This window comes from Sorghum bicolor, chromosome 1, assembly GCF_000003195.3.
Source record: "Sorghum bicolor cultivar BTx623 chromosome 1, Sorghum_bicolor_NCBIv3, whole genome shotgun sequence".
In the NCBI taxonomy this organism is placed as follows: Eukaryota; Viridiplantae; Streptophyta; class Magnoliopsida; order Poales; family Poaceae; genus Sorghum; species Sorghum bicolor.
Window position 1 is genome coordinate 1,873,549 of NC_012870.2, and position 14,101 is coordinate 1,887,649.

The 14,101-nt window shown below is 44.0% G+C and overlaps 2 protein-coding genes across 8 annotated transcripts; both read right to left on the reverse strand.

Moving 5' to 3' along the window:
• On the reverse strand, positions 490–5,278 carry LOC8080196. The gene is made up of 6 exons (XM_002466103.2): positions 4,885–5,278; positions 4,430–4,567; positions 4,273–4,331; positions 2,544–4,178; positions 1,594–1,735; positions 490–1,499 (listed from the first exon to the last, which is right to left on the reverse strand). Exons 2-6 carry the CDS (start codon positions 4,542–4,544, stop codon positions 820–822), a joined length of 2,631 nt encoding a protein of 876 aa, XP_002466148.1. The 5' UTR covers positions 4,545–4,567; positions 4,885–5,278; the 3' UTR covers positions 490–819.
• Positions 9,969–13,621, reverse strand: LOC8080197 (protein YIF1B). 7 transcript variants are annotated; one of them, XR_002447838.1, is made up of 7 exons: positions 13,417–13,546; positions 11,816–11,991; positions 11,632–11,730; positions 11,373–11,524; positions 10,729–11,233; positions 10,440–10,558; positions 9,969–10,323 (listed from the first exon to the last, which is right to left on the reverse strand). XR_002447838.1 is itself a non-coding variant. In XM_021448131.1 (6 exons), exons 2-5 carry the CDS (start codon positions 11,984–11,986, stop codon positions 10,852–10,854), a joined length of 804 nt encoding a protein of 267 aa, XP_021303806.1. In that variant the 5' UTR covers positions 11,987–11,991; positions 13,417–13,546; the 3' UTR covers positions 9,969–10,323; positions 10,831–10,851. The 7 variants fall into 7 exon arrangements, 4 of the variants coding, with proteins under 4 accessions (XP_021303806.1, XP_021303801.1, XP_002466149.1 ...); XR_002447837.1 differs by having other exon boundaries at positions 9,969–10,558; XM_021448131.1 differs by lacking the exon at positions 10,440–10,558 and having other exon boundaries at positions 10,831–11,233.

Below are 14,101 nucleotides of genomic sequence, written 5' to 3' on the forward strand. Positions count from 1 at the left end.
TTCTACCCAAATATGCAGCTCATCAGAGAGCTGAAGAAGTATCCTAAGATCCTTTCAGTCAAGGATGGCATATTTTATACTGAGATCAGATGTATTAGGCGCAATATAGTGTAATCTTAGGGAGAACAAATATTGTGTAATTCTCCAGAGAATTAATAAAGGTATAAGTTCCTTAACTTTTGTTATCCTTATTATTTATTTTATAGATATTTAGTATACAGACGAGCCCCACGTTATTAGTTTATACCTATGCATTATTCAGGTTCCATCCAAGGAGGGGTTTCCTTTTCACGAAACACATACAATTAGTCCTTTTTTAAAAAAAACACACACACACACAATATTTTTTTATACTCCTTCCATTCCAAATTTCTAAATTATAAGTGTTTTGGTTTCTCCAGATACATAGTTCTTTGTCTAGATACATAATAAAAATAATGTATCTGGAAAAGCTAAAACATCTTATAATTTAGAATGGAGAGGATAAGATAGTCATTCTTTGAACCCTTTAAAACAAACATGCAGTCTCACCTACACTCACAGGCTTGTCCTGCTATTTTCTGCATCATGACCATCTGACCAAATCCTACCCAACAGACCTGCCAAAATTGCTCATAGAACAGGTCAAGAATGTTCTTTCTTTTCACTCTTGACAGGAAATCGATCAATCATCGAATAATGGTACGTTAGTGACATTTCATCTTAGGAATGCTACACAATTTCTCGAGCGAGCTACTGATATACAGATATAGGACAACACATGGAACAAAAACCTTGTGGCTGTCAACTGGTATCGTTAGTGAGGGGATCCAACAGCTGCTACGAAGATGAGCCACCAGTCAGAAGATCAGCAACCACTTCATCGATCAAGGAACCTAACAACTCCACCGCTATATCTCCGCCGGCTTGGTGTGATTCCATCTTGAAATCAACCCAGCTCCCCAGAGGACTACTCATTTCCCTGTACACAAGCTCATCCACCATCCACTCCTCAGCAACCTTCAGGCTGGTCATCTCTCGATAGATTTCTTCCGCTGACAAGTTCTGCAGAACCGCCATCCCCATAAACCATAAGCTGTAGCCAGCATTGAAGTAGTAAGCGCATTTCACACTTATTAACTCATTAACACAATCAAAGAGCAGCCTCCGCCTCAATCTGTAACCTTTGCCCTCTTCACCAGCTAACAACCTAATATTGCCATTTAATTCCTCCAATAGATGTGGATCCAGAATACCCGAATTGCCAAACCGCTCCAGATAAGAGAAAATGTGCCGGACAGGAGAGCCAGCATTCAGTATTTCTCTTATAAACTCCACCTCTTGTCTATTATCCATATGACATGAGCTGCTACTTTCTGATCGAGGGATTTCTGCTGTAGCCACTGTGATTGATGAGGCTGTGTCAGAATATTCTGAAGAGGCATCCGCTTCTAGGAATTTGTTGAAGCGTGTCGAATCAGAAGTTGTCACTCCTTCAGTTGAACTAAACAATCTTGTTCCTGCCAGAGTAAAACAGGAAAAAGAAATTAGAAAGGTCCATGGACCATGGGTACTGACGTACTGTTACAGCAAATTCCAAGCTACTGTATTTACCATTTGCACTCCTCCAGCTCTCTGATGAGCTGCAGGTTTCAGTTGAAACTGAAGCCTCCCATGTGAAAAGGGGACTTCGGCCATGATGCTCAAGCTCTGCTCGATCCGTGACATCATGATCATACTTCACAGGCTGAGATGACTGATCAAAGGTAGATATGTTAGCATAAAGATTAATGTTTAACCTGTTATGTATACAATAATACTGACAACGTCCTCTTTGTGTCAGTGTCAATCTACAGCTTTTTAGCAACAAAATAAGACTGTTTCAACTCCTAATCCAGTATGATAAAGTTTGAGTTCCCTTCAGATATATTGATCTATGGCATTAAGTCACCACTTCTAACTTCACTTCTATGGCACTAAAGTTTCAGATAGAATAGATGGAAAAAGGGATCTAATTCTAAGAAAAGGAAGACATGCACCTGATTATACTGAAAACAGAATATAAGGAGTATGCACCTAATTTTAGTGGAAAATGGAGGATGTACCATGTGAACTGTTTACGATTATTAGCAAGTCATTTGCCATTATCTGGCACACAAGTCAGGAACAAACTATCACTCCGTAGCTCTTCTTTCTGATAAGCAATACGGGGATGTGCCTCTCTTTAGTGCAGGAATAAAATATATGTATATTTTAATGTACTATAAGCAACTGCCTACTGTACAGTCAAAAACTTTCAAACTTTGTCCACAAAAAAGAAGTCTTCCCAAACTTCCAATACCAGATAACTAAACACATGTATTATAGAATGTGTAGCTTATATGGAGAGAAATTCCCAGGCCTAAACTAACATAAAGTAATTTCATTTCAAGTTTATTCTGATCTGATATAGTAACAACTAAAAAACATCATATGCTCAGAACTAGCAACTTAATATGCAAGAGATGGCGCTGACAGAAGGATCTGACTGAAAGAGGTGTGACCGAGTCTCTGTCATGCCATACCTGGACACTTCTAGTAGCAAGATCTGTCTGGGGGAGAGTAGCTTTTACATCACTGAAAGACTGTAATGATTCCCTATCATAATCAGTAGAAGCAATGCTAGATGTTTCACATGCTGATGCCATATCTTCCAAAGCAGTTGAAGTGTGGTGAACACCTTTGGCTTGCTTAGTGTAGGGCGATCTCACACCAGATGACAGCTCTCTCAATTTCTGCTCCAACAGGAGTCCCAAAAAATCACCATCAATTACATCAAGTTTAGTGTTTGATGTATTGCTTGAAGTTGACATAGCGCTCAGATTCCCTATAAATTGTTTTTCCACTGAATGATTGGGGAAGTGGGTGCCATGTAGTGACTTATCAACTGGTGAGGTAAATGTGAATGAAACAATCTCAGTGCTGACTTTCTTTTTGTTTGTTGAAAAAGATGATTGCTCATCAATCACAATATTGTGCCGAATCCGCCTCTGGCTTCTGTCAGAACTAATACTATCACTTGACTGGCTTGTATCAGAGCACACTCTCCTGTCTTGTAATCTTCTTGGCTTCGGTATTGCTTTTGGTATAGAACTATTTCTTACATTTGCATGAGCATTTGGCCGCAAGTCCACCTTTCTGCTACTTTGACTACTGTTTCCAGCAAATGTGCTGGCCGCCCTCACCTTTCTGGGATGGGCATTTATTTGGTGAATATTGCTCCGTTGTCTACTAGGGGTTGCTGGGTTTGAATTCACCTTATGTTTGGTGACCGTAGCATTCTGTTTTCTGTTGTTTGTCACAGGCACACTGGACGAACTTGTTGTGCCCATTTGGTTACTATCCTTTTGTCGGTTCAACCCAGTTCTTTCAGCCATGCTATTTTCAGGGTTCTTGCAAGTTTCAAGCTTTCTACCACCTTTTCTCATGCCCCCTTTTTCTTGGGCATGCATAGCCCGAGCAGTGTCTAATCTATTACCAGCTTTGACTTTTGGACCAACTGGAGCACATCCATTTGACTGTGAGATCCTGGAAGACGAGGCACCCTCTGAACCTCTCAATCTTCCATCTGAAGGTTTTCCACTTTGCGGCCTAAAAGATGCAGGGCCATCACGTTTCCTCATTGCTTCATTAAGCTTCTGTGACCTTTGTTGGATTCCTATGATCTCTCCAGGATTGTAAGCACGTGCAGCATTTGCACTCCCAACATCATGAACTCTGTAAGAACTTATATTTTCTACTCCAGGCCTGATGATCCTCGATGCTGCTTCCATTATATCAGCTGCATTCCTGCTGGATATATGGTTAGGGTTTTTCATGGGAGACAACAACTGATACTGTGCAACAGATAGTGTCCTCTTGGCAAGTCTTGGAGGCAGTGCTTCCATTTTATACCGATCAATAGGACTACCCGGCATCTTAAGGGGACTACCAACATAGCTTCTGCCAATCAAATCCTCATGGCTGTTGGTTTGCAAAGGTGGTTGCACAGTTAATGGCAAGGGATTGGATTCGGGTGAGCTTGCCGCAGGCATAGAATCCAATCCCATAAGCCTAGCAACAACCGTCGGACTCCTCCTTGACTGAGCTTCTTCATCAATTACTGAAGATGAGCAGCTATGTTCACTGCTTTCCTTCAAGCTTGGGGCGTCTTCAAGGATCTGTGGAATACACAAAACCATAGTATATTCAGGACCCTGAGATAAGCAACACACTGGACGGCACAGGGAAATAAATAGGGGCAAAAGAACGCACCGAATTTGACCGTGTGCTTGGTGTACTATCATCAATATCCTTCCCATCTCCAGCATTCTCTGCAAAGAAAAATCAGGATATAAATTTAGCCAGACCCCCTTGTAAAAATTTACCATGTGCGCAACAACCACTTGACTCCTATTGCAAATTTTCTTACTCAGATTTGGAGAACTGCTGGTGCTCCCGACGAACTGGCGCTTCTTAGACTTCTTTCCCCAATCGAAGAGGGCAAAGAAACCATGCCCCTTGGAAGCAGGTTTCTCCACATCCATTTCTCCTCACCACCTAAACAAACCTGCAAATAGAACACCTCGTGTAAACACGAAGAATCAACAGAATACTCTGCTTTCGCCCAAATGCAGGTAAAACTAGCTAATCAATAGAGCACCAACACCTAGACTCTGCTCCCAGAACCAAATCTCCATCCCGAATTTGACACAGGAAAACCCGCAGAAAACCAAAAAGATTCCGACCAAGAGCTGACTCCCGCGTCCTATCCTACCAGCGACCTTCTACGAATTTAACCAGAATGCAGGTAGCCCCAAGCACAACCCACTCCAAGAATCCACAGCTCGCCCACACAAAAGGCACAGAACGCCATAAAGATCCAACCTTTCCGAGGCGGAGACGACGGCGGCAGCAGCACCAGCACCAGCAGCGCGGGGTCAACGGCGCGGGATTCACGGAGCCAGCGCCCAACCCGAGGCAAATCGCGGCGCGGAGCAATCCGGATCGAGCCGCATTGGGCCGCCGCGCCACCCTCGCCGTGGAAGCTCCCCAAGCAGCGACCTTTTTTTTTTCTCTCCCCCAACGAGCAACCGGCGGCGTGGAGGGAGGAGGATCCGTGCGGGGGCGAAGCGCGTGTCACGTTAGGGTTCTCGCCGCTGCCGGGAGGATGCGGGGGTGGAGGGAGGTGGCCGCGGCTGCGGAATCCATTAATGCCGCCTGCGTGAGGTGGGATGAGAGAGAGAGAGAGAGAGGGGGGGGGGGGGAAGACGGGGTTGCCGGATTGGAAGGGAGGGAGGGAGGGGAGAAAAAAAGGAGAGGAGAGAGGACGCCTTTCTGGCTTTCTCTCTCACTCGTACTCTTGTGCTGCTGTACGTTTTTGCTCTTATAAAAAAGCATCAATTTTGGTCGTTTTCGTGATGTAATGTAACGAGATTGGGCGTTTGGGGCTGGATGATTTGGCGCCAGGTTTTTTGGAGTTTTCTAGGGCGGTTAGCTGTTAGTACTAGCCCGGGGCAAAAGAATGTTTTTTTTATGTGTGCTCATGTGTGAAGCCCACTGGGTTTGCAGGAAGGAAATTGAGAGAGAATTTCTTTTAAAAATAACAAAAAGGAGATAGATTAATGGCTGGCTCGGTCTACTGCATTTTCTTCTCCAGCCTCCAGGTATTAACTGGTGCACAGTGCAGTGGCGTACCGCGTTAGTTAGCTGTGCCGTCCACGATGTCGGATGAAGTGGTTACCAGCGGCCAGAGCCAGCCAAGCATTTGGCTCCTGTTAACCATGCATGGCAAATTGGCAATGTCATCCGCCGGAAGTGTAGCTTTACCATGTGGAAGGCGTGCAATGAGATGGGTGGATTTTATTAATTTGTCATGTGAGGTTATTGTAGCATTTGCAACAAGTATGGTTGGCTCTTTTTTTTAGTTTTCGGGATTTCATTCAGAACTTGTTTAGTAGAGGAGCATTTCTCTAGCAAAGAAAGCGCATTGTTTTTGGCAATTTATGAATAGTAGTTTTGAGTTTGGCAATATTTACTTGCTAAGTGCCACTAGCCAAATTCTGAAGAAGCGAACTCCAACGTAATTTACTACTCCCTTAGTCGTGAAATATAAGGAGTTGCGTCCAAGTAATTTTAAAACATAGTATTAGTATTATGTGGTAAGACTAATGACACATAGAACCCTCACTGATTGTCATATTTGGGTTGGTGATAAGTATTAACGATAGATATGATGTTAGAAGTGCTACCAAGCCTCGCTCTGCGTGGACGGTTGTTTATGCAATTGATGAGTACCCCACATGCAGGAGCTAGCTAGCTGCCTAGGACATGGCGCCGCCGTGCCGGTGCCGGCGAGGGTGAGGGGCCAGGGCAGAGGGGGGGGGGGTGGTGAAGAACGACGACGAATTGGTGCTTGGAATTGCCGAATTGGACGACGACGCAGAGCGCACACACAGCAAGGGCAAGGCCGGACTGGTGCCGTGCATGGTTGGTGGCGGTGCGCCATCACGGCGAACGGAAGAAGCATCATATCATCACTCACGACGCACTCGCCCTCCTAATGACGCCAAAATTAACCCGCGCTCGCGGCCGGCTGCATGCGATGATGCCATGGACTCTGCAGCACGACGGTCAGAGATGCCATGTCGCTTTGTAATTGTAATTGTAATTGTAATCTATGATATCATAGAGATCGAGGAGCGTGGAGTGGTACGTGCGTCCACGTCGCGATACCACTACTAGCTAGCTAGCAGCAGCGCACCGGGTGGACCGGATGGATGGACGCCAATGCAAGACAGACGTACTTGAACCTGACTGGACATCTCACCTACCGTAGCCCGTCGTAGCTGGTGCCGCTACATCGCAGCAGCACTCCCGTCTCCGCTTCTCTTCTCCACAAGCCACGCATCTGCTGCAACCTGCATCTGCTAGCTACGGGTCAGCCGGGGACAGTATTGAACATGAACACATCTGCAGAAAAACAACGAGGGGAGCATGCCTTCGCCCTGCCTGCCTCCGATCCCTTGTGGTGGCCTGTGCCTGTACACCCAAATACACAGCGTCCTGATCCCAATTACACGACGAGGTGACCCAGCTGCTAATCACGCACACTTAGCTAGAACAGACGACGGGCGATCAGTGTCACCAGGTTTCCTCGCGCCCAGGGCACACACACACACGTACGATTATATTAATTACTGAAACCGCACGGCGCACCAGCTGGTCTCTGCCTTCTCTATCTGCTAAGAATTGATCGACACAGACAGTCAATGACACTGAATCGGATTTCTCGTCTCGTTTAGTAATAACCAGTAATACTCCACCATCGTTTTCTTCCTTCCATCCAAATACAGGTACAAAAGGAAAAGTAGGAATACTCAATCAGCGCGCCACCGATGTCTCAACAACCACGGGCGAAGGCAGTTTTTTAGGGTGTACATGTTGGGCACATTTGGATGGTTCAGATAAGCAATGCTGAGCATGTACATGCTGTATTGCATTATTGACCACGGGCCGGGGTCGAATTCATCTGCTGCTGATCGATCATTCAGTGCTCAAGTACCCATCCGACCCAACAGGTACAATACAATACAGTACAGTACAATACAATGCAATAGCGTCATCCACCGTGAGGCTCATCTATCGGAGGCGTCGAACGATCGCCTGGGTTCCATTCCAGTCCACTGCCGGATGGAATCGAATATATATATTCTGCTGGTGCGGTTGGGTTTTCTCAGGCAGGCAGCACGACACGAGGAGTGTGGAGTGCGGTGGAGGATCCATCCATCTGGGACCGAACGAAAAGGCTACCTGATTCGTTCCTTGCTCTTGTCGCTGCTGCCGTCTAGCAGTCTACTGTACAAGATAAGGAAGAAGCTAGCTAGAGCTAGACCGGCACATGTAGAGGTGTTTGTTGGTACACTGTCGCCATGGCAGAAGATGTGTAGTCCACCGTCCAGCTGCTAGAGATAGATGCTGCTGCAACTGCAATGCATGGCTCGTTCCTTTTGCCCGTGGTAAGCAAAGCAAAGCAAAGGTGGTTTATGCTTGCTCTCGAGGTGATGCCATGCACGCACACGCACGTTCGATCGGAGTATGTAGTAGTGCGGGAGCTGGTGGTGCAGCAGAGAGAAGGCCACAAGGGACGGTGACGGTGAGAGCTGTTTTTTTTTTTTCAAGTTTTCACCCTTCCCCAAACCTACTTTACTTTTCCATGGAACAAAGGCAAGGCAGAACCTTTGTTTGCTTTCTACGTACGTTGGAGATCCTGCAAAATTAAAATTTACTGCCTTTTCATGAGGCATGCAGGGAGGGAGAGTGGGGGCAATGCGTGCGCGGCACTCTGGAAAAAGATGACACCGCCCGTGCATGCATGCGCGGCGCAGCAGATATATATAGAGAGACGCGCAAAGTGCAATATATACATATATACAGTAGTACTGCAATGTGATGTGGGGGGAAACACCGGGAGATCACAGAGCACGCAATGCGATGACGATGTGATTTTAACTGCTGTTGTTAAAGTTTCAAATCAGGGACATCTATCCCCGATTAGCTTTTGACCCTGCACTATCTTAATATGCAGTACTAATAACTCCATACCAAAAAGATGCAATTCTAGGTTTATATCGGAATCATTTTAATTTTTTTACTAGGTTTATAGAAAATAATATTCACATCTATGACTCCCAATAGATATAGTATGGAAATATATTTGATGACTAATCTAATGACGATTATAAATTAATGCCGATCCTTTTTCTGTATAGATTTGATTATATTTAATTTAAAACTGTATGACTAATTGAAGAGTGAGCTAGGATTGCTTCACCCTTGGCGCCTTTTCTTGTTCCAGTGTGGTGTTGGTGTGTGTGGCTGAAGTGAAGGTGTGCAACGCGCAGTGCAGCACGGTTCAGTGAAGCAGTTGAGTAGCCGACTGCTGCCAGCAGGTACGTACTGAATGCAGTTTCGCACGCACGTACTAGTGTACTACCTCGACGCACCACCTCGACGACACGAGCATACAAGTTTGGTATGGTACGCAGTACGCACGACGACGCAGCAGCAGCAGCAGCACAGGGGGAGCATCCACCAGATCAGCGGCAGGTGCCCTGACCGCCTCCACAATCCACATTTCCATCTCGGGGTGGGAATGGGATGGTAATGGCGCCGCCGCCACCGCGTGCCGGACTTGTGGTGTGTGTTGCCTGCCAGTGCCAGTGCCAGTGCCAGAGCAAGGAGTGCAATTCATGTGCACAAGCTGTTGCTGTCGCTTCAAGAGTTGTTGCCCAATTGTGCTTGGAATCGCAAGCACTTTGGTGCGTTGAATGGATGGTTGCAAGTGTCCGTTTCAGCCTTGTGACCGACCCGAGAATTTCATTTCTTCTAATTTAGAATTGCATTTTAGGGCACTGTTTAGTTGTAAAAAGTTTTTAGATTTTGACACTGTAGTAGTTTCGTTTGTAACTAGACTCAAAACATTCGTTTCATAGATTATAGATAAACTGTGTAATTAATTTTTGTTTTCATATATATTTAGTGTTCCATATATATAATATAAGATTTGATGTGACAAAAAATTTAAAAATGAGCCCAGATATATACTGTAGGGAGTGCGGAACACTGATCCCTTCCGGCTAGGCTCTGCATCACTGCATGACTGCCACTCGCCCCACTCTGTTCACCTGTCGGTCCGCTTCAGGCTGCAGCCACCCGATGCAGACTGACGCAGCTTTGGCCTCGTCTAGTTCACCCGAAATCCAAAATGTTTTCAAGATTCTCCATAATCTTATGACACATGCATGAAACATTAAATATAAACGAAAACAAAAACTAATTATACAGTTTGTCTGTAAATCGCGAGACGAATCTTTTGATCCTAGTTAGTTTATGATTAGACAATATTTGTAAAATAAAAACGAAAATGCTACAGTAGCGAAATCCGAAATTTTTTCGGAACTAAACAAGGCTTTGCTTTTCAATACTTGAAACAGATCATATTGTGAAGGAGTATATGCTATTGACGCGTGCAAAAGAAATTCTGAACAAAACCTATGATCCTGTCTTCATGGTAAAAAAAGAAGAAGGCCTAAACAAAAGTAATAGAAGGGTCTCGAGCAGATCATATGATCATGCATGTGTTCTCGAGGATTGTGGATATTCATCACGGGAAATAAAAAAAAAATTCTTTGGAGTTACAGTAAAGGGAAAAAAAATCTAGGTATATATGCTCTTCAAGTATGTGAACCCACTTCTATCGATTCACAATTTAGAGACCATCCACGAAGTTTGAACTCCCTGCCTGCCTCCTTCCAAGTTCGAACTCTGGAAAGCAAAATAATTAGAGATCATCCAAAAAAATCACGCAGCTCACACAACTCATCACAAAACATACCTGGTGTTAACATATATACCGAAACAAAAATATGAAGCGAGGTTACCTCAATTGGTTGGGCTGTGGTTAACCACTGGGTGCTTATTTCCTTAATTCCTTATATAATTGAAAAAAAAAACATCTAGTCCCCCTAAGCCGGTCTCATTTTTTTACATCCAACCAAAACTGAAAAATCAAGTAGTATTATGATCAGATAAAAAAAAACAAGTCAGATTAGAGCGTACACAAGGCATAAGATGGTAAGAAGGATCCAAATAGAATACACGGTCATCTTCATCCTATCCCAAATGATCATGGTTACTTTCGCCTCCAACGAAACAAAAAGAGGTACTCACACGTCCTTTCATTTGCTTGCCCACTCCTCGATTATCAGCAAGCAAGAAGTACCACAAGGTCTATTCTGCTAACAGCCTCTTTGAAATGACGTACGGTCATACCATAGTCCATAGGATTAAAGATCAGCCGCTGATGTTGCTGAGCCAGAACAGCATAGGGAACTGCACAGCCGCCAAGAAGAGCAGGAAGTAGTGGTTCCGGCTGGGGTGCCTCTCGTAGCTCCTTGGCCCGCCCAGAAGAACCCTCTTCATGGTCTTCACAAGGAAGACTCCCGTGCAGATGCAGAACCATGGCATGATGAAGTAGTACAGGTAGCTCCAGAAGATGCGGGCTAGCATCGCAAGGGAAGTGCCGGCGAAACCATATCCAGCGTATGCCACTACGTCCAGCAATGGAGCCTCACTGCTGCCCAGGGAGTACAGCAGACCTTTGATGAGCATGACTTGCAGAAACCAGCCAAGTATCCCTTTAGAGAACTGTAGGGTCAGCGCCTCAGGGGTAAACCTGCATCACCAAGCAATTCAAGGGCGGATCACCAGTCATGTAAGATGCAGCGAGGTTATATATTTATTTGTCTTTCTTGTGTGCAATGTTCCTCTCTAATTCTAGATGGAACACTATAGGTTGTTCACAGCTTATTTACCTTCCAAGAACACCCAAAGCATACCCAGCAACTATAATGTAGGTGCCAAATGCCATCAAGGGGATGTACAAGTCTGGTGCATTGATATCCTGGACTGGAGGTTTGTAGGATAGCCTTCCTCCTACCGGTTCAGTTATTCTTGTCCAGTGACCCTTAATGAAGGCAATAAAGGCAAGACACGTCATATGAGACTTCACAAAATCACAATATGAAAAATTTTGCAGAGGCAGATAGAAGGTTGACAGCTCTTACCACTTACCCTGTGCAAGAAAGGGAACAAGATGACCTTCAGTTTGTTCCTCACATACTGGCTGTTGACTTGAAAGTAGTACTGAGGGTTGGATAAATATTGTGTTATCTGGCAAAAACAGAGTGAGGTTAAGCCGTACAGTTTCAAGATAGTTACACTGATCTCTAAACAAGAAACTTGTGTACAAATTTACATTGCTCTGCATAAATTCAGAACTTGAATCTATAATCCTCCCCCCGTATGCTTCTAGTCCAGTACGGATCAATCCTGATCCAGCACCATGCAAGGCAGTTCCAAAAGGATTTGCTTGTGGGTTTGCAGGCCTGCCACCTAAGCCTCCCAAATCACTATTCATCGCTGCCATGGTAACTGAATAAAATTGGAGTTAGACAACAAGTAATTGAAGGATACATGCACGATAAGTGGTTGTCTGGATCTCAAGATTAGAAATCAGTTTTTCAAAAAAGTTTTTATTAGGATCATCTAAACAAAAAACAAAGGTTTAAGTAGTTGTTCCATCATTCTTGGTTTATACATTTCTGTGCTTGGATAGCAAGTGTTCAATGTGTTTTGTGTAAGGTGAATGGCACATTGTTAGCCACGATGCAAACTGTCCTCATCATCAAAGCTGAGTTAGTTATGTGAATGAAAGATTTCCGGCCGCAGACACATGCATAGGGTAAACTTGTTTTGTTAAAAATGACTAAGAGTAGATTTTAGTAAAACATGTAAACTTGAGTTTACTAGAAACCAGATTTGCTTATCTCCAAGTTAGCTGTAGGAAACAGACCAGGTTTTCTAAATAACAAACTCAAACTGGTTTTAAGAAATCTATTTTTCATAAAACTTGAGATCCAAACAAGGCCTAAAGTACGCTCCACTCACTGTATCTCATTTGAAATAGTGTAACCTACTATCTACAGTAACACAACCATATTGTGATAGAAGTGCTGCTGAAATAGCATTATCTGTGGTTCTGTAACAGTCAGACTTCTGTTGGCCAAAAAAGATAATCTGGACCAACATCAAACTACAAGAGAATTGCTTTTGAGATTGTGTAATCCAGAATGGTCTATACGAATAACAATTTAAACATGATTGAATGCAACAGTGAACTATTACTCGCACATTACAAAAATATACCGAGGAACGCATTGTAACTAGAGATGCAATTAAAGCAATAAATTCCTTTAAAAAATTAAAGCAATAAAAATCTAGAGATTAACCAGATTTGCAGAAATCACAAAGTTTTGTTGTGACCAATAGCCAGTAGGCCACTTTGCAGCCTTTTGGGGACAATACACACACTTCAAGATTAATCGGCAACAGAACCAGAACTAGAATCCTGCATTTTTTTCCAGTCCCAGTCACACCGAGAAAAAAATTCTAACCCTACATCTCTGCTTCTCTAACTTCCTCCTTTCTTAGCCTCACCACCATCAAATACTGCTTCCTTTGATGCTTTAGGCATGTGCACTCCTAATAACCAATATGTGTTCGCTAAATTTTCTCATTGTGCTACCACCGAATTTGTTTCTCTCTGATATAAACCACATTCCTAAACCTTTAGTGATTTATGAGTATTGAGTAAATAGACTGAAAACTGAAAATGAACCGCAACTAAATGCACACCCGATAAGTTTCATTTTTCAAAAAAGTCGAAGTTAGTACTTAATAGGCATAATACATGTACACAGCTGTAATTAGATCAGATCAGATCCGGAAACAAATAGTCAAATAGCCTAAGTTGGGGTTCGTCGCAGCGGGAAGGACGATGAAAAGGGGCGCGCATACCTGGCGGTTGCTTGTCGCCGGAGAAGGCACCGAAGAAGACCTGGGCAACTGGCGTAGCGCGGCGGCGACGGCGGATCGAACACCGACGAGGTTGCCTTGAGAGGCCTGCCTGAACGTTGCGATCTTTCGCGTCCGATCAGTCGGAAACCTTCCGCAGCAACAGGACGACGGCCCACGGCCCAACAGCTGGTTTTCCCGCTTTCTTGTGTTGACGAATAGCCCAATGAGTTGGCTCAATTTCTTCTTGTTATTTTCTCTTCTTCTTTTTTCAGTTTTTTCTTCATTTTCACAGTCAGTTCCACGAGCGTACCTAGGTAGTGCCTGAGTGAGGGCACATGCCGCCACTCAAAAATTGTTACCAGTGATCTAGACTATTTTTCACCATTGGTGCCTCCAACTCAAAAACTGTTACCAGTGATCTAGACTATTTCTCACCATTGGTGCCTCCACTTAGCAAGAAACTTAAGGTTAATCTGATGATCATCACCAGTGAGTGTGCCTCTAGTCAAATTTTCTGCTAGGTCCACACCTGTCAGATTGAATCAAGTTTTGGCCCAATTGTGTTCCACCAGTCCCAATGATATATAATTGTGTTGTTTACATTGTACTATAAGGTTTTGTTCAAGATCTACAAAACATGTAAACAACACAACTATATATGTATACAAAGATTTTTTTTGCTGTT

Excerpts from the sequence above, each read along its gene's own strand:
- LOC8080196 (XM_002466103.2), bottom strand. The coding sequence starts at position 4,544 with ATGGATGTGGAGAAACCTGCTTCCAAGGGGCATGGTTTCTTTGCCCTC. Across the intron at positions 4,332-4,429 it reads CAGCAGTTCTCCAAATCTGA|AGAATGCTGGAGATGGGAAG; the intron begins GTAAGAAAATTT and ends TTTTCTTTGCAG. Across the intron at positions 1,736-2,543 it reads TTGCTACTAGAAGTGTCCAG|TCATCTCAGCCTGTGAAGTA; the intron begins GTATGGCATGAC and ends ACCTTTGATCAG.
- LOC8080197 (XM_021448131.1), bottom strand. The coding sequence starts at position 11,986 with ATGGCAGCGATGAATAGTGATTTGGGAGGCTTAGGTGGCAGGCCTGCA. Across the intron at positions 11,525-11,631 it reads TGTTCCCTTTCTTGCACAGG|GGTCACTGGACAAGAATAAC; the intron begins GTAAGTGGTAAG and ends GCCTTCATTAAG. Across the intron at positions 11,234-11,372 it reads GCTTTGGGTGTTCTTGGAAG|GTTTACCCCTGAGGCGCTGA; the intron begins GTAAATAAGCTG and ends TTGGTGATGCAG.